General features: G+C 48.7%; 1 protein-coding gene across 10 annotated transcripts in view; it reads left to right on the top strand.

Moving 5' to 3' along the window:
* LOC115090001 (coiled-coil domain-containing protein 9B-like) overlaps positions 1 to 23,508 on the top strand; it is a 249,141-nt gene that overhangs the window by 45,408 nt on the left and 180,225 nt on the right. For all 10 annotated transcript variants that reach the window (XM_029598528.1, XM_029598525.1, XM_029598531.1 and 7 more), the window contains one exon: positions 13,585 to 13,695. In XM_029598528.1, coding sequence (XP_029454388.1) covers positions 13,585 to 13,695 — 111 coding nt within the window. The remainder of the gene's footprint in view (positions 1 to 13,584; positions 13,696 to 23,508) is intronic.

Genomic DNA, 23,508 nt, shown 5'->3' with positions numbered 1-23,508 from the left:
CCATCGGTTCCAATATGGCCACCGGCGCCGATGGCACCGTCGATGCCAATTCAAGATTCATCTATATTTCAACCTTTGATGGACAAATTGGATTCCCTCATCCAAGTCTTCTCCTCTTCACCACAAGATCTCGGTTCTGATCAACATCAGGAACCATTACCCGGTCCGTCAGGTGTCATACCACCCATCAGACCACATACACCAGTCTCTGAGATCCCATTTAAGCCTCCTAGGCCAACAGGGCATCCTCTTGACACCGCTAGTGACTCAGATTTATCATCTGAAGAAGATATCCTCTCTGAGCCCTCACCACCAGAGGACAGGAGAAAATCACCACCAGTTGGTTCACAAGAAAGCTGGTTCTGTCCTAATCCCTGGAGTACTTTAGCGAGGGGTGGGGAACCTTTTTGATCTGCAAAAAGGGAGAGTTAATGACATGGTAAAGAACTTTCAAGCTCAGGCTCAGAATCTGTTGGCTGTTCGGCAGAGTCTGGGACTACGTGCAGATTTGGCGGAAATATTAAACCTGGTTCCTTGGGCAAGAGTGTATCCGAGACCATTGCAAAGATACATTCGTTCATGTTTAAAGGCTCAGTTGAAACTTCCCCATCAGAGCGAAGCCAGATCCAGTGGCTGGGTGGCTAGATGTACAAAACTGTCCAGAAGAGTAGAGTTGGAATCTCCCATTTGAATAATGGTAATTACACATGCCAGTCTGATCGACTGGGAAGCTAACTATATCTTGGTTGATCAGCCAAGGGCTTCTGGTATGTAGTGGAGGAAAAGTGGTTAATCAACCAATAAGCAATAAGGGCCATAAGGAAGTCCTTGGGGTTATCTTTGCCACCATGGAACCCAGGGGGTAATCTTGGATTGATTCGGTGGAAAACCAGGGCTTTCATATTAGATGTGATTCGCTTTCTTCCTTTGATGAAGGGGATGGCAGTTTGGGTACTGTCAGACAATCCTACAGTAGTAGCTTGTATGAACAGGCAAGGGGGCGCCTGAAGTACAATGGTGGCCAGGGAGGTGTTTCTAGTAGGCAGAACAGAATCCCCTGCAGATGTCAATGACTCACATCGTGGAAATGGAAAATATTTGGGTTGATTTTCTCAGCTGAAATATGTTGGATCCTGATAGTGATAACTTAGCTGAGAAGCCTTTCAAAAGATAGTAGATCAGTGGGGGCCTTCCTTACATGGATCTTATGGAAACTTGTAAGAGCTCCAAGGCTCCCAACTTCTTCAGTCACCAGAGGGGGTAGAGCTCCAGCAGAATCGATTAAGCCAGGGGTCAGGAACCTTTTTGGCTGAGAGCCATAAACGCCACATTTTAAAATGTAATTCCATGAGAGCCATACAATATGTTTAAAACTAAATACAAGTAAATGTGTGCATTTTATGTAAGATCCCACTTTTAATGTACAATAAGTCTCTGAAAATATTACACCAGGCCTTAAGACACCAATACATCTCCTATTAGGAAAACGGACCAAGTCAGGCTGCTATAGAGTCCTACACAGAAACAACACGCCAGCAGAAAACCTCACCTGAATCACGTGCTGTCCCTCACCTAACATAGAATAAAGAGACCAAAACGCATAACAAGAAGCATGCAGAAAAAACTGAATTGGAAACTGCAACAAGCCAGAGTCTCTGTATGCAGTGTAACAAAGGAAAAAAGAAACATCACCCATCCTTATAAAACAAATCAAGAAATATAAAATCATCAGCAGTAAAACTGTACTAACAAAAAGAACATATTTCGAAACAGCTGATGAGAGGAATATCCAATAATTAAAACTCATATAAAACATTTCCAGATACCAACAAAATATTTCAAAATAGCAGACACAAAGATCCAGTAATGAAAAATAATAAGGATACAAAAATTTTTTTGCTCTGCATACCTGGGAACGTTTGATATCCAGGTGTCCTGAGATTGTTCTGAATTAGCAGGAGGTGGGGTGGTTTGCTTGGAACTTTCTCCTCTCTCAGTCACATACCAGCACTCTCTCTCACACTGGCTCTCAATGACACACCTATACACACATGCTCTCAGTACTCACATATACACCTGTTTTTTCTCACTCACTTATATAGGCTCTTAATTACACATTTACACACATGCTGTCTATCTTTTCACGCTTACACACACACACAGGCTTTCAATCACATAAATACATGCTGTCTTTTTCTCTCACACACAGACTCTCATTCACATGCTTACAAACATGTCCTCTCTTTCTCTCATTTACACACAGGCTCTCAATCACATACTCACATGCTCCCTCATCTAAATCAGCTCTCAATCACACACAGACACACATGGTCTCTCTCTCTCATTTAAACACAGGCTCTCAATCATATAAACCAGCTCTCAATCACACACAGACACACATGATCTCTCTCTTACTTATACACACAGGCTCTTAATCATACATACACATGATTTCTCTCACACACAAAGGATCTCAATCATACACACATACTCTTTCACACAAACAGGTTTTCATCACAAACTTACACATACAGGTTCCCAATGGTAAACTTACATTCATGCTCTCTCTCTCTCTCACAGGCAGGCTCTCAATCACAGTCATACTCTCTTTCACATGTACAGGCTCTCAATCATTCACATACATGCAATCTCACTCACACACACAGGATCTCAAACACACACGCTTGCTCGCTCATTCACTCTCTCTCTCCCCCACCCCCACCCCAGGAACTCGCGGCAGCAGCAGCCTCCTCCCAACACTAACCTCCTTCATTTTCAGCCCTCGCGGAGGCGGAGTCCCATCGGCCGCGGTTGAAACTCTTCATTTTCCTCCGAGCCGCGCTGCAGTCTTCTTCCCACAAGCGTGGCCTCTTCTTCTCGCGCAGGCACCGGATGCTCACCACTTCCTCTTCCGGGCCGCGGGAAGAAGAGAGCACGCCGGTGCTGAGCGGCACCGGCGTGCTCTCTTCTTCCCGCGGCCCGGAAGAGGAAGTGGTGAGCATCGGGTGCCTGCGCGGGAAGACTCCCGCGCAGGCACCCGATGACTCCAGCGCTGGCACCCGGCTGACTCCAGTCGTGCCGCTGCCGGCGTGCTCTCTCCTCCTCCTCCCCCCCCCGCGGCCCGGAAGAGGAAGTGGAGAGCATCGGGTGCCTGCGTGGGAAGAAGAGACCACACTAGCGTGGTCTCTTCTTCCGCGCAGGCACCCGATGCTCACCACTTCCTCTTCCGGGCCGCGGGGGGGGGAGGAGGAGAAGAGAGCACGCCGGTGCCGCTGACTCCAGCTGTCCCGCCGCGTTCCGCCCGGGCTGACAGCATTTTAAGCCCGGGCGGCGGAGGACTGGGGAGCAGCTGGGTCAGCGGGGAACCGCGAAGTGTGGCGACACTTGTCTGCGAGCCAGATGCAGCCCTCAAAAGAGCCATATCTGGCTCGCGAGCCATGGGTTCCCGACCCCTGGATTAAGCTGTGGCTGGCAAACAAACTTCTTTGTGTTTCCTCTCTAATCTGATAGGAAGGGTCTTGAGAAGAACCAGAGCTCATTAGTCATTCTGGTGGCTCCAGTTTGGACAAAAAAAGCCATGGTATGCGGATCTAATAATATTACAGTTTGGTCCTTCCCTTAATTTCCTTTGTTACTTCAATGACTGATCCTAATGGAAGATTTGGCTCCATTCCATCTTATGACCTGGTGCTTGAAAGGTCATGTTGACACAGAAAGGGATATTCATCTTTGGTGATTTGAATCCTGTTAAAGGTACACTACTATGAGGAATATTATAGATCCCCCCCTCACTGATATATCATCACCACACAATAGGAATCAGAAATGATTGATATCATACATTTACATAATGCTACAATACCTTATGTTTCACACCATATGTATGATCCCATACAAAAAGAGCAAATGTTCTTCAAATTTTTTATTTCCTGGCGTGTAGCCAGATGGACTCAGAACGAATGGGTATAGTATCTGCGTGCTAGCAGTTGGAGACGGATCTGACGTCAGCACGGGGTATATATACCCCCACAGGAAGCGTAGCAACTTAGTAATTTCCGTCTCCAAAGCAGTTTGGAGAGCCTGCACGCTCGCTGAGCGTGTTTTCCAAATCTACTTTCTATTTTTCTTCTTTTCAACTCAACATCGAGCCCCGCACTCCTGCGGTGATACCCTAAGGTCCCTCCCCCAGTAGAGTTTCCCGGGGTGATTTCCGTGATCCCCCGGAGGTCTAAGTCCTCGGTCCGGTGGCCGAATCGCAGCAGGGACATAGCCCCCGGGCGAGGTTCGGGTGAGGCATACGAGGCGCCTCGGTCCCGGCGTGGACGAGGCAGCGGGTGCATATCCTCAAACGTGGCGGTGAAGGTACTTGCCCTCTCCCCCCGCAGCCGGAGACCGCCCGGGTTCTAGCCGGGAAGCGCCGAGGATCAGGTAAGGCATACATCTCTTATTTCTGGTCTCCGAGGAACAGAGGATCGGCGGCGTGGCACGCTGGGGAGGGCGCCATTTTGTGGGCCTTGTTCAGGTATTGAGCGCCCATAATAGGCGCAGCTCTATTTCCTCCTTGTGCGTATATTGCCTTATTGCTAATAGCATATTAAATGCCACTGAGCGTGTATTGCTAACCGCCTATTGCTGAGAGCATATTGAATGCCATTGTGTATATATTGCTAACCGCATATTGCTAAGAGCATATTGTATGCCACTGAGCGTATATTGCTAACCGCATATTGCTAAGAGCCTGTTGAATGCCATTGAGCGTATATTGCTAAACGCTTATTGCTGAAAGCCTATTGAATGCCATTGAGCGTATATTGTTAACCGCATATTGCTGAGAGCCTATTGAATGCCATTGAGCATATATATTGCTAACTGCATATTGCTGAGAGCCTATTGAATGCCATTGAGCGTATATTGCTAACCGCTTATTGCTGAAAGCCTATTGAATGCCATTGAGCGTATATTGCTAACCGCTTATTGCTGAAAACCTATTGAATAGCATTGAGCGTATATTGCTAATCGCTTATTGCTGAGCGCTTATTGAAAGCCTTTAAGCGAGTATTGTTGGCTGCATATTGCTGAGAGCATATTGCGTACAATTCAGCTGTTTTTATGACCGCCTAGTGCTGAGAACATGTTGCATATTATTATTATGGTTACACGCCTGTTGTATTAAGCGCATATTGTTGCCGCATATTATTATTTTTGTGCGCCTGTTGTATTAAGCGCATATTGCTGCTGCATATTCTTGTTATTGCGCGCCTGTTGTATTAAGCGCATATTGCTGCCGCATATTATTATTGTGCGCCTGTTATATTAAGCATATCTTATTGCCGCTTCTCTTTCAAATGGAACAGAACGCATCAGCGTCTTCAGCGGCGGTGCCGCCTGCCTCAGGCATTAAAGCCCTTGGCCTCTGCTCTGCATGCCAGCTTAGAGCCACGCACAGTGAAGAGCCAGACTCCCTATGTGCCCAATGTGAGGAGGCCGTGGGACCCTCGGGCCAGGACCCATCTCAGCCACGATTTGCCGACAGTTCCCCAGGGGTTACCCCGGATTTAGTGGGCAGTCTCGACCACTCGGGAATCCCGGGGGATCTTGTACCCCGGCGATTAGAGGCTGCTTCCATTTCCTGGGTGGATCTCTTTAAGGGGATTCATGCCTTTGTACAGATGCAAACGGCTTCTCGTCCAGGCCCTGCGGTTCCTGCTGTTCCTGTTGTTCCTGAGGTTGCTGCGGTTCCTGCAGTGGCTGCGACTGCGGCGGCCGCTGCGGTGGCGGCTCCTGTGGATCCAGTTCCTGGACCCTCACGCCCTTATCGTGAGCGGGTCCTCCCGCCGCTGGACAGTCCAGATCAGTCAGACGAGGAGGTTTCACCGGATGAATCCGAACTCCCGGACGAGGGGGAACTTCCCCCAGGGATTGAGCCATATAGAACCATGAGGCGGTTCTTCCCCAAGGAGGATCTCTCCGACCTGGTGTCTCAGTGTCTGGCAGAGTTGGATATTACAGGTCCCAGAGCTACGGTACCCTCTGCGCAGAACCCCCTGCTAGAAGGTCTTCGTCCTACAGCCCGCCATTTTCCATTCTTGCAAGCAGCACAACAACTGATAGATTTAGAATGGGCGGCACCAGCAGCTTCCTTCAAAGGGGGCCGGGCCCTGACGGGCATGTACCCATTGGCACCTGCTATCCAGGACCTGCTGGCGTGCCCCCAGGTGGACGCCTTGATTAGCGCTGTAGTCAAGTGTACTACCATTCCAGTCGAAGGGGGGACGGCCCTCAAGGAGCCTCACGACCGGCGACTAGACGCCATTCTGAAGCAGACCTTTGAGGTGGCAGCTCTATCTTTGCAGATTGCGACCTGCTGCACAGTGGTGACGCGTGCCTGTTTGTCACAGGTTAGGAACAACGCTCCAGCAGCGGACATGGAGTCAGCTCTTTCGTTCCTCACAGATGCTGCATCAGACCTAGTCCGGACAACAGCTAAGGGGATCTCTTCCTCCGTGGCTGCCAGGAGGCAGCTCTGGATCCGGAGATGGTCGGCTGATGCGCCTTCAAAGACACGCCTCACCAGATTGCCCTTTAAGGGCTCTTTTCTATTTGGCAGCGACCTTGATAAACTGGCCAGTACATGGGGTGCTTCTCCAGTGCCTAGACTGCCGGAAGATCGGTTCAGAAGGGGCCAGCGCGCCTTTCCAAGGCCCTCCAGGGGCAGGAGTTCACAGCGCTTTGTTCCTTACAGGAGTCGCTACCAGGCACCACGTCCTCAGGCCAGGAATCAGTCCTTTCGGACCAAGCAGCGCAAGAGGGGAGCAGGCCCGGGCTCAGGTCCCGGCCGCGCCTCCCAATGAGAATCCGCAGATTCTTCTGGGGGACGGAGCCATAGGGGGCAGGTTAACCCTCTTCTACCCCAGATGGGTCGAGATCACGTCGGAACAGTGGGTCCTCGCCATTATCCGGGAGGGATATTATCTGGACTTTCATCATCTCCCCCCGGACAAGTTTGTGGAATCATCATGTCCCATGCACAAGAAGGCAGCATTGGAAACTACCCTGGCGAGGCTCCTGTCCTTGAAAGCCATCATCCCAGTACCTGCCTGGGAAGTGAATTCTGGACACTATTCCATTTATTTCATGGTACCCAAGAAAGGGGGCACCTTTCGGCCTGTACTGGACCTCAAGTCAGTCAACCGATACTTACGGGTCTCAAGGTTTCGCATGGAGACTCTGCGCTCCGTCAAGGCCGCAGTACAGCCAAGAGAATTCCTCACGGCATTAGACTTGTCGGAAGCCTACCTGCATATCCCGATCCATCCGGATCATCAGCGCTACCAACGCTTCAAGGTTCTGGGTCGCCACTTCCAATTCCGTGCTTTGCCCTTCGGATTGGCCATGTCACAGCGGACCTTCACCAAGGTGGTTGTCGTGGTAGCAGTGGCCCTCAGGCGGGAAGGAATTCTGGTCCATCCCTACCTAGACGATTGGCTGATCAGGGCGAAATCACGAGAGGAGAGTTATCGGACAACCGACAGAGTGATCGCCCTTCTGGAAAGCTTGGGCTGGGTAATCAACCTCAGCAAGAGTTGCCTGCAGCCTTCCCAGTCACTGGAATACCTGGGAGTACAGTTCGACACGCAGGCAGACACAGTCAGTCTCACTGCCAAGAGAAGGTTGAAACTTCAGACGCGTATCCAGTATTTGATGGGAGCCAGTCGGCCCATAGCTTGGGATTATCTGCAGGTTCTCTGTCTCATGGCATCCACCCTGGAAGTGGTACCTTGGGCAAGGGCCCATATGAGACCTCTACAACACTCCCTGCTCTCTCGCTGGAGCCCTCGTCTACGGAACTATTCCACGCACCTACCTCTGCCTGCCAGAGTCTGGACACAGTTACGGTGGTGGCTGCAGTCCGACCACATGAACAAGGGGTCGAGGATGTCCTCCCCCACGTGGACCCTGCTCACCACCGATGCCAGCCTGAGCGGTTGGGGAGCACACAGCGAAGGACTCACCGCACAAGGGCAGTGGCGCGGAGAAGAGTCAGAGTGGAACATCAACCGTCTAGAGGCTCGGGGAGTCCGATTGGCATGCCTTCGATTTGCTCACAAACTGAAGAACAGAGCAGTCAGAGTGATGTCCGACAACGCCACCACGGTGGCATACATCAACCGTCAGAGCGGAACCAGAAGCCGACAAGTATCTCTGGAGATCGCCCCACTGATGGTTTGGGCAGAGGCGAATCTTCAGGACATCTCCGCCGTCCACATTGCCGGGAAAGACAACACCACGGCAGACTTCCTCAGCAGAGAACGTCTAAATCCGGGAGAGTGGCAGCTGTCACCCACAGCCTTCCAGATGATTGTGGATCACTGGGGGATTCCGGACATGGATTTACTGGCGGACAAGTCCAATGCTCAAGTACCCAGATACTTCAGCCGCAAGCGCGATCCGTTCTCCCACGGAATCGATGCCCTGGTTCAGCCGTGGCCTCCAGGGACTCTGCTATACGCCTTTCCTCCGTGGCCTCTGCTGGGCGCCATCATCCACAAGATTCAGAAACACCAGGGCCTAGTTCTTCTAGTGGCACCAGACTGGCCAAGAAGACCCTGGTACGCGGACATGAGAAGACTTCTGGCAGGGGAGCCTCTTCCCCTGCCTCCTCTCCGGGACCTTCTACGGCAAGGTCCCATCCTCCACGAGGATCCAGTTCAATTCTCTCTTACAGTCTGGCCATTGAGAGGGCTAGACTGAAGAAAAGAGGTTACTCGGAGCCCGTGATAGATACACTCCTCCGAGCTCGCAAGTTTTCCACATCCCTCACCTACGTAAGGATCTGGAGAGTATTTGAAGCATGGTGCAACACTCATGGCACCAATCCACATGCGACCACAGTCCCTATTGTGTTGGATTTCCTGCAGGATGGACTTCAGAAGGGTCTCTCCCTCAGCTCCATCAAGGTTCAGGTGGCTGCGCTGTCTTGCTATGGTCCCAGGAGGGATGGCAAGACCATCGCCAAGCACCCAGATGTTTCTCGCTTCCTGCAAGGAGTCAAGCATATTCGTCCGCCACTGAAGTGGCCAGTGCCCTTATGGAACCTTAACCTTGTTTTGGATTTCCTCGCGGGATCCACCTTCAGACCCCTTCGGGGCCTGTCTCTCCGTTCTCTAACCTTGAAGATGGTGTTCTTACTGGCTGTATGTTCAGCACGCCGCATCTCAGAGCTACAAGCACTGTCCTGCCGTGATCCATTTCTCAATCACTCAGGAGGCTATCCATCTTCGCACTGTTCCCTCCTTTCTACCGAAAGTGGTTTCACAGTTTCATCTTAACCAAACCATATCCTTGCCTACCACGGCGGGTTTGAAGAAATCTGAAGAAGGGCGTTTATTACGCCATCTCGACATTGGCAGATTGCTGCCCAGATATCTGGAAGTGACACAAGACCTACGAAAGACGGACCATCTGTTCGTCCTGCACAGCGGGAAGAAGCAAGGTGAAGCGGCCTCGCGGCCCACCATCGCCCGCTGGATTAAAGAAGTTATCAGAGCAGCTTACGTAGAGGCTGGGAAGTCTCTGCCTCTACAGGTCAAGGCTCATTCTACCAGAGCACAAGCGACATCCTGGGCAGAATCCAGGATGCTGTCGCCTGCAGAAATATGTAAAGCGGCGACATGGTCCTCCCTCCATACCTTCTCCAGGTTCTACCGTCTGGATGTCCAGGCCAGGGAGGACTCGGCATTTGCGAGGGCGGTCCTACATGGTCCTCAGGCAGCCTTCCGCCCAGGCTGGGAGTAAAGCTTTTGTACATCCCATTCGTTCTGAGTCCATCTGGCTACACGCCAGGAAATGTTGAGATTACTTACCTGATAATCTCCTTTTCCTTAGTGTAGACAGATGGACTCAGCATCCCGCCCAGCTGCCTGTGTACATGGGTTTCACCAATTCAAGGTAAGCCATGTCATTTGTTTACATAAGAGCGTACACTCTACCAGGTGTCAACGCCTTCCGGTTGGGAATGCTGGCGGTCTCCAGCTACTATCAATCGGTCAGGGGAATCCTGTTTTCACTTTTCACTGAGCGTCAGTACACACATCCATAACAGCTTTTGCAAGGAAGATTACTAAGTTGCTACGCTTCCTGTGGGGGTATATATACCCCGTGCTGACGTCAGATCCGTCTCCAACTGCTAGCACGCGGATACTATACCCATTTGTTCTGAGTCCATCTGTTTACACTAAGGAAAAGGAGATTATCAGGTAAGTAATCTCAACATTAATTTATATTGCACTTATTCAATTTATACAATAAACATAAAATATACATTTTAATCAACCAAGATGAGAAACCTTATCCATCTTGTGGCTGTGGAAATATCATATTTACATCATATATCATCATACTATAATCTTCTACAAACATATCATATCCCTATACCTTTAATATCCCTATATCTTTAATATCCCATGTCTACATTCACACTCATTCATACACATAAAATCTAAACCCACCCATAAAATCCAATTAGTATTTCAGTATTCATTCATTATTTTATACATTTCATATGTCACTGTATTCCATCCAGTTCAAGACCCTTATGGGACGTCCTTGGCTGCGCTTTTCTCCTTGGTTACAGGTCTCTGGTTTTGCAGATATTTGTTTCTCTCTCCCTCGGGGGAGAGCCCACATACTGTCCAAACTACTTTTTGTCTTTTATTCCTTTTTCCTTCTATTCCTGGTTAAGATTTGGAGAGGAGGATTTTTCTTGGAGTTTCTCCGATGTTTTTTTTTTTTTTTTAAGGCTTTTAGATTTTTACATCCATTGCTTTGATATAAAGGTACTGACATTGGCCTGTGCTTAGAGACTTTAGTTTTCAGTTTTTAGCTTATCAGTGTTTGTTACAAGAGCAAAAATGCTATTCAGAAAAATGAGAAGTCATTATTTTTTCACTGATCTCTCCTGTTTTGTTCTTCTTACAATAAACACAGACAAAATTCCCAGGAAAAATAAAATAAAAACTTAAAACAAAGGTCCCTATCTATACTGCACCATCCTACATATACCAGTGATGATGTCACTCATAAAGAGGTGTGACCACTATCTCTGTTTAGTAGGCAATGTAAGCCCACATGTCTGGATTGGTCTGGCAGGATTCAAGGAAAGAAAATTAACAGGTAAGCCTCAGTTTCTCCTTTTAGTTTAACTCGTTGTTCTTCCGCTCTACCTGTCTCCTTCCAGCCTACCAGCTCCTTTTTGAGGTACTTTTCCATTTTCCTCCATTTTTCCATTTCCAGGACTTTCAGCTTCTTGTGACTTCTCTCCGTTTTGGCCATTATATCAAACCATGTTGTCTGATTAACTTTTGTGCTTGAGTGGGCTCCTATCTGGACATTATAGATACTATCTCCATTTGTCACTATCAGGTCCAGTATCATCTCACCTCTAATGGGTTCCATCACCATTTTATTGAGCAAAGCCCCTTAGAGGGAATTTGCAATCTTATTACCTCTTATCCATTCTGCAGATGGAATACTCTAATCCACATAGCTTTTTGAATAAGAGCTTAGAGTTGCACATTTAATGTGTACATTTTAAAGGAACACCTTTTTTTTATTTTCTTCACTCAGATGTATGTTCTTAATTTTGAGCTGTTACGCGAAGTAAGTTTACTCAAGGTATCTTCCTTAAGACTTTGTTGGCTTTAATACGCACAGGTAAGCTGATTTTAAAACATGCTTGTGTGAAGGACATTCCCAGTTTTACCAAGTAGTTCACCAGTTTGCCCGGTCTATCTCGAGGATATTCAGACCTTCCTGTACTCCCCCGGTTGACCCAGAAACTTCACCCTGTCTTGTTAGGCCTGAAACGTGATTTCTGCAGACTTCCACCTCAAGAGCAGCTGTAAATATATGTGGCTAACAAGCCACTGCATGGTGTGGTCTCTGGTTTTAAACTATGGATGTGCCCCAGAACTCCCATTCCCCACCCCTTTTCCGCCCCCTTCAGCATGCGCATATATGAATTAGCAGCTTTTAAAACTCTGTGGGGCACATGTGTGGCTCACATAGTTGTGTATATGGGCTTTTTAGTGAGAGCAATGCTTTCAAAATTCGGCTTTCAGTGTAATTGCATTGGTGATTTCCTTTTTTTTTTTTTGTCTTTTTTGTTTTTACTGTTGGAAAAAAAAGCTTGGATATCAGATTAAAATGTAAATACAGAGGTCAATATCCAAAGGATTTGTCTGGGTAACTTTTTAAATTACCGTATTTTTCGCTCCATAAGGCGCACTTTTTTTCCCCCAAAAGTGGGGGGAAAATGTCTGTGCGTCTTATGGAGTAAATATAAAAAAAACCTAAAAATCTAACTACAACCCCCCACCCTCCTGACCCCCCCACCCCCTTCCAAGACCTACCAAAACTCCCTGGGGGTCCAGGAGCGGTCCGGGAGCGATCTCCTGCACGTGGGCCGTCTGCTGCCAGTAATGAAAATGGCGCCGACAGCCCTTTGCCCTTACTATGTCACAGGGCCCGACCAATGGCACCGGTAGCCCCCGTGACATAGTAAGGGCAAAGGGCCGTCGGCGCCATTTTGATTACTGGCAGCCGACGGCCCAAGTGCAGGAGATCGTTCCCGGACCCCTACTGGACCACTAGGGACTTTTGGCAGGTCTTTGGGGGCTCAGGAGGGTGGGGGATTGTAGTTAATTAATTTGGCAGGTCTTGGGGGATCAGGAGGGTTGGGGGTTGTTAATTTAAAGGGTTGGGATGGGGTTTTTTTTTGGGGGGTCTCACAGAAACAGAAAACTTATCTTTCTCATCTGGGGAGTGGCCCGAAATGGCCCTCCCCAGACCTGAAAACAAAATGGGGACAAAAAAAAATGTTATGCACTCCCCTAATTTGCTCCATAAGATGCACAGATGCCCGGGGACAGAGCCGGTTTAGCACACAACTTTTTTTTTTTTTTTTAATTTTCCCCCTCTGAATCCTAGGTGCGTCTTATGGTCAGGTGTGTCTTATGGAGCGAAAAATACAGTATCTGGCCAAACTCTGAGTTTTAAACTTTAGTCGGGTAAGTCATTACCCAACCAAAATTTAACCAGATATAAAGAGACAGGCGGTGGCATTGTGGGTATGTATCAAACATTTCTTTGGCTAGCATCAATATTATTCACCAACTGAATAAACTTAGTCAATTAAAGCTAATCAAAGAAAATGTCAAAAGTTATCTAGGTATCTTTAGCCAGATATATTTGGCGGAACACTTATCTGGATATGTTCCACTGGGTAAACTAGGCTAATTTTCCTACTCTCCAGCTTACTCAATATGGACCTCATAGTATTTGCTGTGAATTTTAACATTTTTGTGACCCTGGGGATACTGAGACATGAAAGAGGTACAGTGGTTGGATGAGTGGCATTGTTTTCATTGACTGTCATGCATGACAGATATAGAATGAAATATACTCTATCTTTTTGATATGGAGTTTCATTGGTATGTAGTGATCAGACACTATATATCTGCTTTCATTCCCCATTTGTCATTATTCTGAATGTTTGAATCAATCTTAATGTAATTTTGTCTTTAGGATGCCATAGTGGATGTAGAACTGCGAAAGAGAGAGCAGAAAGATGTTGAACTGGACAAGAAAATCCTAGCTCTACGGAAGAAGAATGAAGCACTTATAAAAAGATATCAGGTAGGCTTACCTGGTCATCTTTGGGACTGTGCAGCTTGTTTATACTGCATTGGAAATGGAAAAGTAACATTTTTTCTTGCCGTCTGGTTATATGTTAAAACCAAAGTTGGTGCTTCAAACTGCAGAAATACCCGAGCATTTCCTAGGAAGTGAAGAAGCATTACATGATAATATTAAGCTAGTTTACTTTCAGGTTCAAAATTGGATATAGTAGAAGAGTGGATCACTTGATCTGGTTTGTTCGCAGACTAAAGTAGAATGTAGTAGAGATGTGAATCTGAACCGGAATCAGTTCGGATTCCGGTTCCGATTCACATGTGGGTTTTTTTCCATCGGGCCCGATCGCGTTTTGTTTATCGGCTGCGCCCCAGCCGATAAACAAAAAACCCACCCCGACCCTTTAAAAGTAACCCCTTAGCTTCCCCCCCCCCCCCCCAAAAAAAAACCTTACACAGGTACCTGGTGGTCCAGTGGGGGTCCCGGGAGCGATCTCCCTCTCCGGGCCGTCCTCCCGCTCCCGGGCTGTCTGCTGCCACTAATCAAAATGGCGCCGATGGCCCTTTGCCCTTACCATGTGACAGGGTATCCGTGCCATTGGCCGGACACTGTCGCACGGTAGGAGCACTGGATGGCCGGCACCATCTTGTGCTCCTACCATGTGACAGGGGCTGACCAATGGCACCGGTAGCCCCTGTGACATAGTAAGGGCAAAGGCTATCGGCGCCATTTTGAATACTGGCAGCCGACGGTCCGAGTGCAGGAGGTCGCTCCCGGACCTCCGCTGGCCTTTTGGCAAGTCTTGTGGGGGTCAGGATGGTCCCCCAAGACTTGCCAAAAGCCCCTGTGGTCCAGCGGGGGTCCGGGAGCGATCTCCTGCACTCGGGCCATCGGCTGCCACTAATCAAAATGGCGCCGATAGCCTTTGCCCTTACTATGTCACAGGGGCTACCGGTGCCATTGGTCAGCCCCTGTCACATGGTAGGAGCACAAGATGGCGCCGGCCATCCAGTGCTCCTACCGTGTGACAGGATCCGGCCAATAGCACAGATACCCTATCACATGGTAAGGGCAAAGGGCCATCGGCGCCATTTTGATTAGTGGCAGCCGACGGCCCGGGAGCCGGAGGACGGCCCGGAGCGGGAGATCGCTCCCGGGACCCCCACTGGACCACCAGGTACCTGTAAAAAGGTTTTGGGGGGGTCGGGAGGGTGGGGGAAGCTAAGGGGTTACTTTTAAAGGGTCGGGGTGGGTTTAGGGGTTATTTTTGTGTGCCGTTTTTCCTGCCCTCCCCCAAAACGATAAGGGAACCCCCATGATCAATATCATGGGGTTTTCCTATCGTTTTGGGGGAGCCCCTGATTTCTGACGATTTTGAAAATATCGACGATATTTTCAATCATCCGAAGCCCGATTCACATCCCTAGAATGTAGTATCAATAGGAGTAATTGGCATTGATAAAGAGCATTAGCTATATCAATAGCTCCTGGTCTGCTGTGATTCTGTGGCTATAGAAACTCACTACTGCAGAATTTGGTTACGTGTGCCCTCCAGCCCCAGAATCCTCACACTGTTCAGCAACTTGACTTTTTTTCATGACCTGCTCATCTAGTTATTCTTTCTGTCCTATTAACAGCCAGCTCTCTCTTGGCTTCAGCCTTTCTTTTCTGTTCTTGCTGTACAATTTCTTTTTTTGTCATTGGGTCTTGGTGCATTGTCTTCATGATTTGAGGGGCTTTCTTCCAGGTGCTGCATATCCAACTGCCCTTAAATCCTTTCAGAGTTTATCAAGGGGTTATTTCTGGAGCATGCACCTCCTTGATAAGCTCTTTTTGTGATTAGATTTGCAGCAATAACGGGTTCTTTGGCACATAGGAATGTTAGCAGTTTGTGAGGGAACTTAGTAATAAGTGGTAATATCTAAATAAACAATAACACAAATAAAACCAAACAATATTTTATTATAACTGATGCGTTTACAAATCCAATCAGATTATACGTATGTAGATAGAAATTTACAGGGTCATTTATCAAAAAGGGCCCATGATAACGCCATAACACGTGATAGTTATTGCAACACACAGCTTGAATGCAAATTTTTCAAATTTATTCAAAGTGGCGGGATTGGGGAGGGGTTTGGGCAGGATCAATGAAAATGAGGGGCATTATCGCAGTGTGCAATAACACCAGAAATAACTACACCTTTTTTCCTAGCATTAAGCTCTGTAATATGCCTGAAACTCAATTTGCGAAAAATACTACACATTCTGTTTTGGGAAGGAAGAGGCGTGGAATAGAGAGAGAGAGCCTCTGGGATGGCACACACAGTAGTCAACTATTTATACTGCTATAGGAGGGTCAGCTGGTGACTCGAGGTGAGATTTTGGTGGTGGTCTAGGTTTTAGGGGCCAATTTTACATGCAGAGTGAGATGTTTGAATAGCACCTTGGTGAAGATTTGATGTGATTTGGAGTGAAGAAAATCAGACTAAGTTGAGATTTCTACAATGTTCTCTTGCCCTAGCTTGATGGACTCTCTACCAAGCCTAGCGCACAGGTTAATGCTAGACTAATGCCCAATGTAATAAGAGGATTAGTGTGTACAAAACACATGTCTAAACACATAGGGGTAGATTTTCAGAAAGCGCGATTTGGCGCACTTTTGTTGGCGCATCAGGTGCAAACAAAAGTACGCTGGATTTTAGTAGATACGCGCGTAGCCGCGTGTATCCGCTAAAATCCTGGATCGGCGCGCGCAAGGCTACCGATTCTGTATAGCCGGCGCGCGCCGAGCCGCGCAGCCTACCTCCGTTCCCTCCGAGGCCGCTCCGAAATTGGAGCGGCCTCGGAGGGAATTCTCTAACGCCCTCCCCTCACCTTCCCCTCCCTTCCTCTACCTAACCCACCCGCCCGGCCCTGTCTAAACCCCCCCCTTACCTTTGTCGGGGGATTTACGCCTCCCTCTGGGAGGCGTAAATCCCCGCACGCCAGCAGGCCGCTAGCGCGCCGGGACGCAACCTGGGGGCGGGTCCGGAGGGCGCGGCCACGCCCCTGGACCGCCCCGGGCCGTAACCACACCCCCAGGCCCGCCCCCGAAACGCTCCCGACACGCCCCAAAAACGCCGCGAGGATCGGGCCCGCCCCCTGACAATAATAATAATTGTAGCACAATGATGTTAGTCACTCATGATTTATATCGTTTGTGCTTAATGGTGACATTTAAAGAGATAGAGTAACAAATTGTCTACTCAACTGAACAGACGGCTGTGCTGTTTGTTCTTAAAAGAATAACATCTAGTTACTGTTTGGTAACTTTGTAACTGTTTGTTAAACTGAAGTGTTTCAATGTGAATAAAGCACAGTGTTGACTGATGAAATTTTATAAACTAGTCCAATGACGTGGTATCCCAAAATCAATATAAAAATTCTCTGCAGCCAGATTTGTGTACAAGCTTTAAATCACATTTCAGTCTTTTGATTAATTGTGGGACGAATGGTGTGATTCACATCGTCTCTCATATAGTCTTGAGTCCCGACAATTTTTGAAAGCGGCAGAACACTTATCTGAAATTCTTGGTGATCACATTCGTTGCGAATTTTTCATCACTCTGCTCTGCCGTGACTTGAACCCAAAGGGTCTAATAACCGCCGCCAACGCGGCCGGCGTTTCGCAAAAAACGCTGCTTCAGGGCGGACTAATTTTTGAAGAGAAACTTCTTCTACTGAGATCGGGTTCAGGACTGAGCAGAGTGATGAAAAATTCGCAACGAATGTGATCACCAAGAATTTCAGATAAGTGTTCTGCCGCTTTCAAAAATTGTCGGGACTCAAGACTATATGAGAGACGATGTGAATCACACCATTCCGATCTTCTACTGAGATCGGGTTCAGGACTGAACCCGATCTCAGTAGAAGAAGTTTCTCTTAAAAAATTAGTCCGCCCTGAAGCAGCGTTTTTTGCAAAACGCCGGCTGCGTTGGCGGCGGTTATTAGACCCTTTGGGTTCAAGTCACGGCAGAGCAGAGTGATGAAAAATTCGCAACGAATGTGATCACCAAGAATTTCAGATAAGTGTTCTGCCGCTTTCAAAAATTGTCGGGACTCAAGACTATATGAGAGACGATGTGAATCACACCATTCGTCCCACAATTAATCAAAAGACTGAAATGTGATTTAAAGTTTGTACACAAATCTGGCTGCAGAGAATTTTTATATTGATTTTGGGATACCACGTCATTGGACTAGTTTATAAAATTTCATCAGTCAACACTGTGCTTTATTCACATTGAAACACTTCAGTTTAACAAACAGTTACAAAGTTACCAAACAGTAACTAGATGTTATTCTTTTGAGAACAAACAGCACAGCCGTCTGTTCAGTTGAGTAGACAATTTGTTACTCTATCTCTTTAAATCAGTCACCATTAAGCACAAACGATATAAATCATGAGTGACTAACATCATTGTGCTACAATTATTACTTAAGAAACTAAAGCATTATTGTGTTACAATTACCATCTAAGAAACTAAAGCAACAGCTAACAAATCAAGCTTGTTCAAAACGATTTTAAACTAAAGTAATAGCTAATAAAGTAAGCTTGTTCAAAGCGACATCAGAATAGTAAATAAATTGATATTTACATTGTTGCTTAACCAGTGCCATTAGACTAGCATCCTGTTTTACTAAAATTAAAAACTAAGACAAAAATTAAATAAATTAATATGTAAGTTTGTGATAACAGTATACATCTAATAAAATAATTTAATTAAATCATAATTAGAGATTATAAGACCGATGATTGGACCTATTGGCCACTGGAAGTTTCTGTTAATTCAGATCTCTTGCCAACACTGAGGTCTTATCTCTATATCAATATTATAGTTACAATATTACAGATTTAGTAATTAATCATTATTCATAGAGATTAATTGCAATTTTCTTCTGCAGTCCATATTGATTTACATAGCTAGCTCATTAAAATAAAGCATTGCATTCCTAGAAGAGATGGATGTGCATGTGTTAGGAAAACGGGCGTGCTATATGAGTGCCTGTTTAACCACCCATGATAACTTAGCCGGCTAATGGGCCGATGAAATATCTGGCTAACTGTGAATATCGAAATTAGCTGGTGAACTTAGCTGGCTAACTCAGCTCCTCCCAGTTATGCCCCTGGAATGCTCCTTACTTATTTGGCTAAATTCTAGCTGTCTAACTTATTAGGTGGCTTATTAAATATTCATTTAGCCAACTAACTTGTGAGTTAGCTGGATAAATGCTTTTCAGTATGGACATCTAAGTAACTAAATGAAGCATGTTGGGTGCTCTCAAGCCTGATTTTAGATGTTGCGGGAAGAATAAACAAGGAGCATAAAACTCAAGTAAGCTTATAAGAAGTCAGTAAATCTGACAAATATCTAGGATAAGCTCCTGTGTAAATATTTTTAGGTAATGACATGTTAAACTTGATTCTCCTAGGACAAGCAGAATGGTAGTCCTCACATGTGGGTGACATCTTCCGATGGAGCTCGGCACGGAAACCTTTTGTCTAGAAACTTTGACTGGCAGACTGAGCATGCCCAGCCTGCTGCTATCCGCGCGGCCACATGAGGTCCCCCTTCAGTCTCTTCTTTTCTGCGGTGCAGTAGCCTCGCGGTGGTGGAACTCCAACTCCTTGAAATTGTATTCAACTTTTTCAGGTGTTTATTCTGTCTGGTCCCCCTTCGTGATTGTTATCCCTCCGTTTCAGTAGGTACCCTTGTTTTCGGTCTTTTTGTCGTTCTTCCGGTTCAATTCCCAACTCTTGTACCGTGGTGCCTGTCGGCCATCGACCGTACGCCTGCCTCTTTTTTTTTTTTTTTTTATCTATGGTGCCCACAGACCATGTCCATCAAGGATCCACACGAGGTCTGTATCCTGTGCCTGGGGCCTCACACGATGTCAGAAGGTGCCATTTGTTTGATCAAATGACACCCAAAGGGCGTTGACTGCACCTAGATAAAATGGAGAATCTCTTCGGGTTTCCGAAACCTTCCACTCCTGCTTCGGTGTCCTCGATGCCCAAGGATCTCGGGGAACCGTCTGTGTCTCATCCCCTGGCGGTCCCACTATCCAGTACCCCTAAGGATCGGGGAGAGGGAGATCGATCCTTGGTGGTCTCTTCCTTCCCGCAGACCTTGGGTTCATCATCATCCTCTGTGCTGGGGAAAGACTGGGCCGAGCGCCGGAAGTTCAGGAAGCATAGACACCTGTCACAGTTTCGACATGGTTCTGGTTCCGGAGCAGCATCGGCGGCTGCCGAGCCACCATCAAAGCGGCACCAGAGACCCCCCATGCTCTGGTGCCCCCAGTAGCCTGAGGCGTTCCCCACCGACTATAGTGCAGGGTTCCGTGCCACCTTGAGGACCCAAGGATGTGCCGGTGACGCCTCGTCCCCCTCCATCAGTCCTGACCACTTAGGAGTTCCAGGAGGAGCTGGACCTCAGGATGCAGTCGGTGGTGCTCAAAATGCTCCAGAGCGTTGAGCTCCCAGAGCCACCAGTGCCTGAGCCTCCGCCATTGATCTGGCACCCCTGCTGAAGCATCTGGAAATCCTTCTTGGTGCTCTACTGATGCAACCAGTGCCCGAGGGGTCCTCGATGCCTCCTTGGCCATCGATTCCCTCAACCGGAGCGATCCCAGGTCCTCCGAGGATGAATCTTTGGGGACCAGGCACCCTTGCTCGCGGTTCTCTGGGCCGCATCCTATTCCTCCCGGCTTACCGCAGCCGATGCCCCCATCGATAATAGGGGTTCCATCAATGCCGTTGGTGCCCTCCATGGACTCCAGTGCCCTTGGAGCCCAGGCCCCAGTGAGGAGGAGGGTCCTTATGACCTGTGGGGCAATGACTCTTCGGACTCATCCTCGGTGTTCTCCGACAACCCCCTCTCTGAGCCTTCCTCACCGGAGGAACGGCGTTGATCTCCGCCCGAAGACCTGTTGTTTGCGAGCTTTGTAAGGGCAATGGCAGAGGCCATCCCCTTCCAGCTCCTGTCTGAGGAGGATATCCATCATAAGATGCTGGAGGTCCTCCAGTTTTTTGATGCTCCCAAGGAAATCGTGGCAGCACCTATCCATGACATCTTTAAGGAGCTCCTCCTCCATATATGGGAACACCCGGTGTCAGTGTTCCCGGTCATTAGGAAGGCCGATGCCACCTATTTACTGCAGCAGGCTGTGGGCTTTGAACAGCGGCACCTCCCCCACCAGTTGTCAGTTGTGGAGTCTGCCCTGAAGAAAGCTAGATGTTGCCGGATGCACCCTTCCACCCCTCCAGGGTGCGAACACAGGGAACTCGATGGCATAGAGAGGAAAATGTTTCAAGGTGCCATGCTGGTGGCCCACATTGTGGCCTACCAGCTGTACATGACCCAATATAACTGAAATCTGTGGAAACAAGTCCAAGACTTTGCGGAGGGCCTTCCTCAGCAGCAGCAGCAGGACTTGGCTCTGAGCCTCGGGAGTCCGGCCGGAGGTTCAAGATAGGCTCACAGATCTCCCCTGTATAGGCGAGAACCTGTTTGACGACAAGGTGAAGGAGGTCATGGCGCAACTGAAGGATCAGCACGATACCCTTCATCAACTCTCCGCCAGCCCCTCAGAATGCCCTTCCTCCGCCAGGAAGACCTCCAGACTGGGCCCTCGCAAGCCCTTTTACCGGCCGAGGAAATACTATCCTCCAGTTGCCCATGTTTGCCCTCCTCGGACCAGTTCTAGCTTCGAGGACCCAGCCAGCCCCCCAGCAGGCCCCATCTACAGGCTTTTGACTGGCAACGAGGGGGCACGAGCCAAACTCCGGTTCCTCTGGTGGTCGATCCCTGGCTCAATAGCAGGCTTCTTTGCTTTGGCTGCTGTTAGGAAGCGATCACTTCGGACTGTTGGGTCCTTTCCATTGTCTGCCAGGGCTACTGCCTGAACTTCAGTAGGCTCCCAGAGACCGCTCCCCCATGTCCAATGTGGGGTTCGCCCGTCCATCAGGTCATTCTTCAATTGGAACTTCCCGCCTTTCTAGCAGCGGGTGCAATAGAACCGGTCCCCAGTGAGCATGGGGCCACGACTTCTACTTGAGGAACTTTTTCATTCTGAAGAGGAATGACAGCTTGCACCCCATTCTCGATCTCAGGGCGGTGAACAGGTTTTTCGTAAGAGAAAAATTCAAAATGGTCTCTCTGGGCACGCTAATCCTGTTCCTCTGAAGAAGAGACTGACTTTGCTCCCTTGTCTTAAAGAAGGCTTTTGCCCATATTGCAATTGTCTCCAACCAGAGGAAGTACCTCCGCTTCCTGGTGGGGACGGTACATTTTCAGTACAAAGTGCTGTCCTTTGGGCTGGCATCAGCCCCACGCATCTTCACCAAATACTTGGCAGTGGTGGCTGCCTACCTCAGGCATCGCTCGGTCCATGTCTTTCCTTACCTGGACAATTGGCTAATCCGTAGCAACTTCCATTCTGGGGCCTTGCAAGCACTGACCCTGATGGTTCAGACCTTGTGGACGTTGGGGTTTGTCATCAACTTCCCCAAGTCGCATCTCTGTCCGTCTCCATAGCTGGACTTCTTAAGTGCCAGGTTGGACACAGACCAGGCAAAGGCTTTCCTGCCCTCTCCTCGCTGGATTACCTCGTTTGCAACAGCAAGAGGTTCCAGCCCACCTACTGCTGGGCCACATGGCGGCCTCCGTTCATGAGACTCCCTTTGCCCTCCTCCGCATGAGGAACCCTCGGTGGGCCTTGCGGTCCCAGTGACAGCAAACATCCCAGAATCTGGAGGCTCTGATTACAGTCATGGACCTTCTCTGCTCCTCCCTGGCCTGGTGGGAAGCCCTCCCCAACTTGGAGAGCGGTATCCCTTTTCTACCCGTGCCGCCTCAGATGACCCTCACCACCGATGCCTCACCTCGGGGGTGGGGGGCCCACACAGACGGCCTGCACTCTCAGGGCCTCTGGACCACCGCCAAGGCTCTCTGCCAAATAAACTTTCTGGAGCTTCGGGCGATCTGGTACGCCTTGTGGGTCTTCCAGGACAGGCTGTACTCCAAGGTTATCCTCATCAGAACGGGCAACCAGGTGGCGATATGATACATCAACAAGCAGGGCGGCACGGGCTCGTTCCTCCTCTGCCAGGAGGCAATTCAGGTCTGGGATTGGGCCCTTTCCAGATGAATGTATCTAAGGTCCACCTACCTGCCGAATCACCTAAACATCCTGGCGGACCGCCTCAGTCGGTCCTTCCAGCCACACGAGTGGTCCCTGAACCCTGCGGTGGCAGCCGACTTGTTCCGCCTCTGGGGTATGCCGGACATGGACTTGTTCGCTTCTCCCCACAATCACAAGGTGAGCAGATTCTGCTCCCTGATTCTGGGGAAGGGCCATCTGGCCTACAATGCCTTCTCCCTTCACTGGGGGCACGGTCTCCTGTATGCTTACCCCCCCTATTCCGCTCCTCTTGAGAACTCTGATGAAACTGCAAGAGGAGGGGGGACGGGACCATGATCCTAGTGACACTTCCTGGCCAAGGCAGGTTTGGTTCTCTCTTCTCCAGGACCTGTCAGTGAGCGCACCTGTCCCGCTGGGGACGGCTCCCGACCTCATATCGCAGAACTAGGGCACCCTGCGCCACCCGAACCTCCTGACCCTCACAGCGTGGATGTTGAGCACATGTTCCTTCAGCCTTTGCAGCTCTCGGAGTATCCAAGGTCTTGATTGAGTCCCAGAAACTGGGAGCAGTGGTGGGGAAGCAAACCTTGTCCAACTAGCTAGCGGATTGGATTGCCTTCTGCTACA

This window comes from Rhinatrema bivittatum, chromosome 4 (genome assembly GCF_901001135.1).
Source record: "Rhinatrema bivittatum chromosome 4, aRhiBiv1.1, whole genome shotgun sequence".
Taxonomy (NCBI): domain Eukaryota; kingdom Metazoa; phylum Chordata; class Amphibia; order Gymnophiona; family Rhinatrematidae; genus Rhinatrema; species Rhinatrema bivittatum.
The sequence above is the reverse complement of the archived record's forward strand: the minus strand, read 5'-3'. Positions and strand labels throughout refer to the sequence as shown.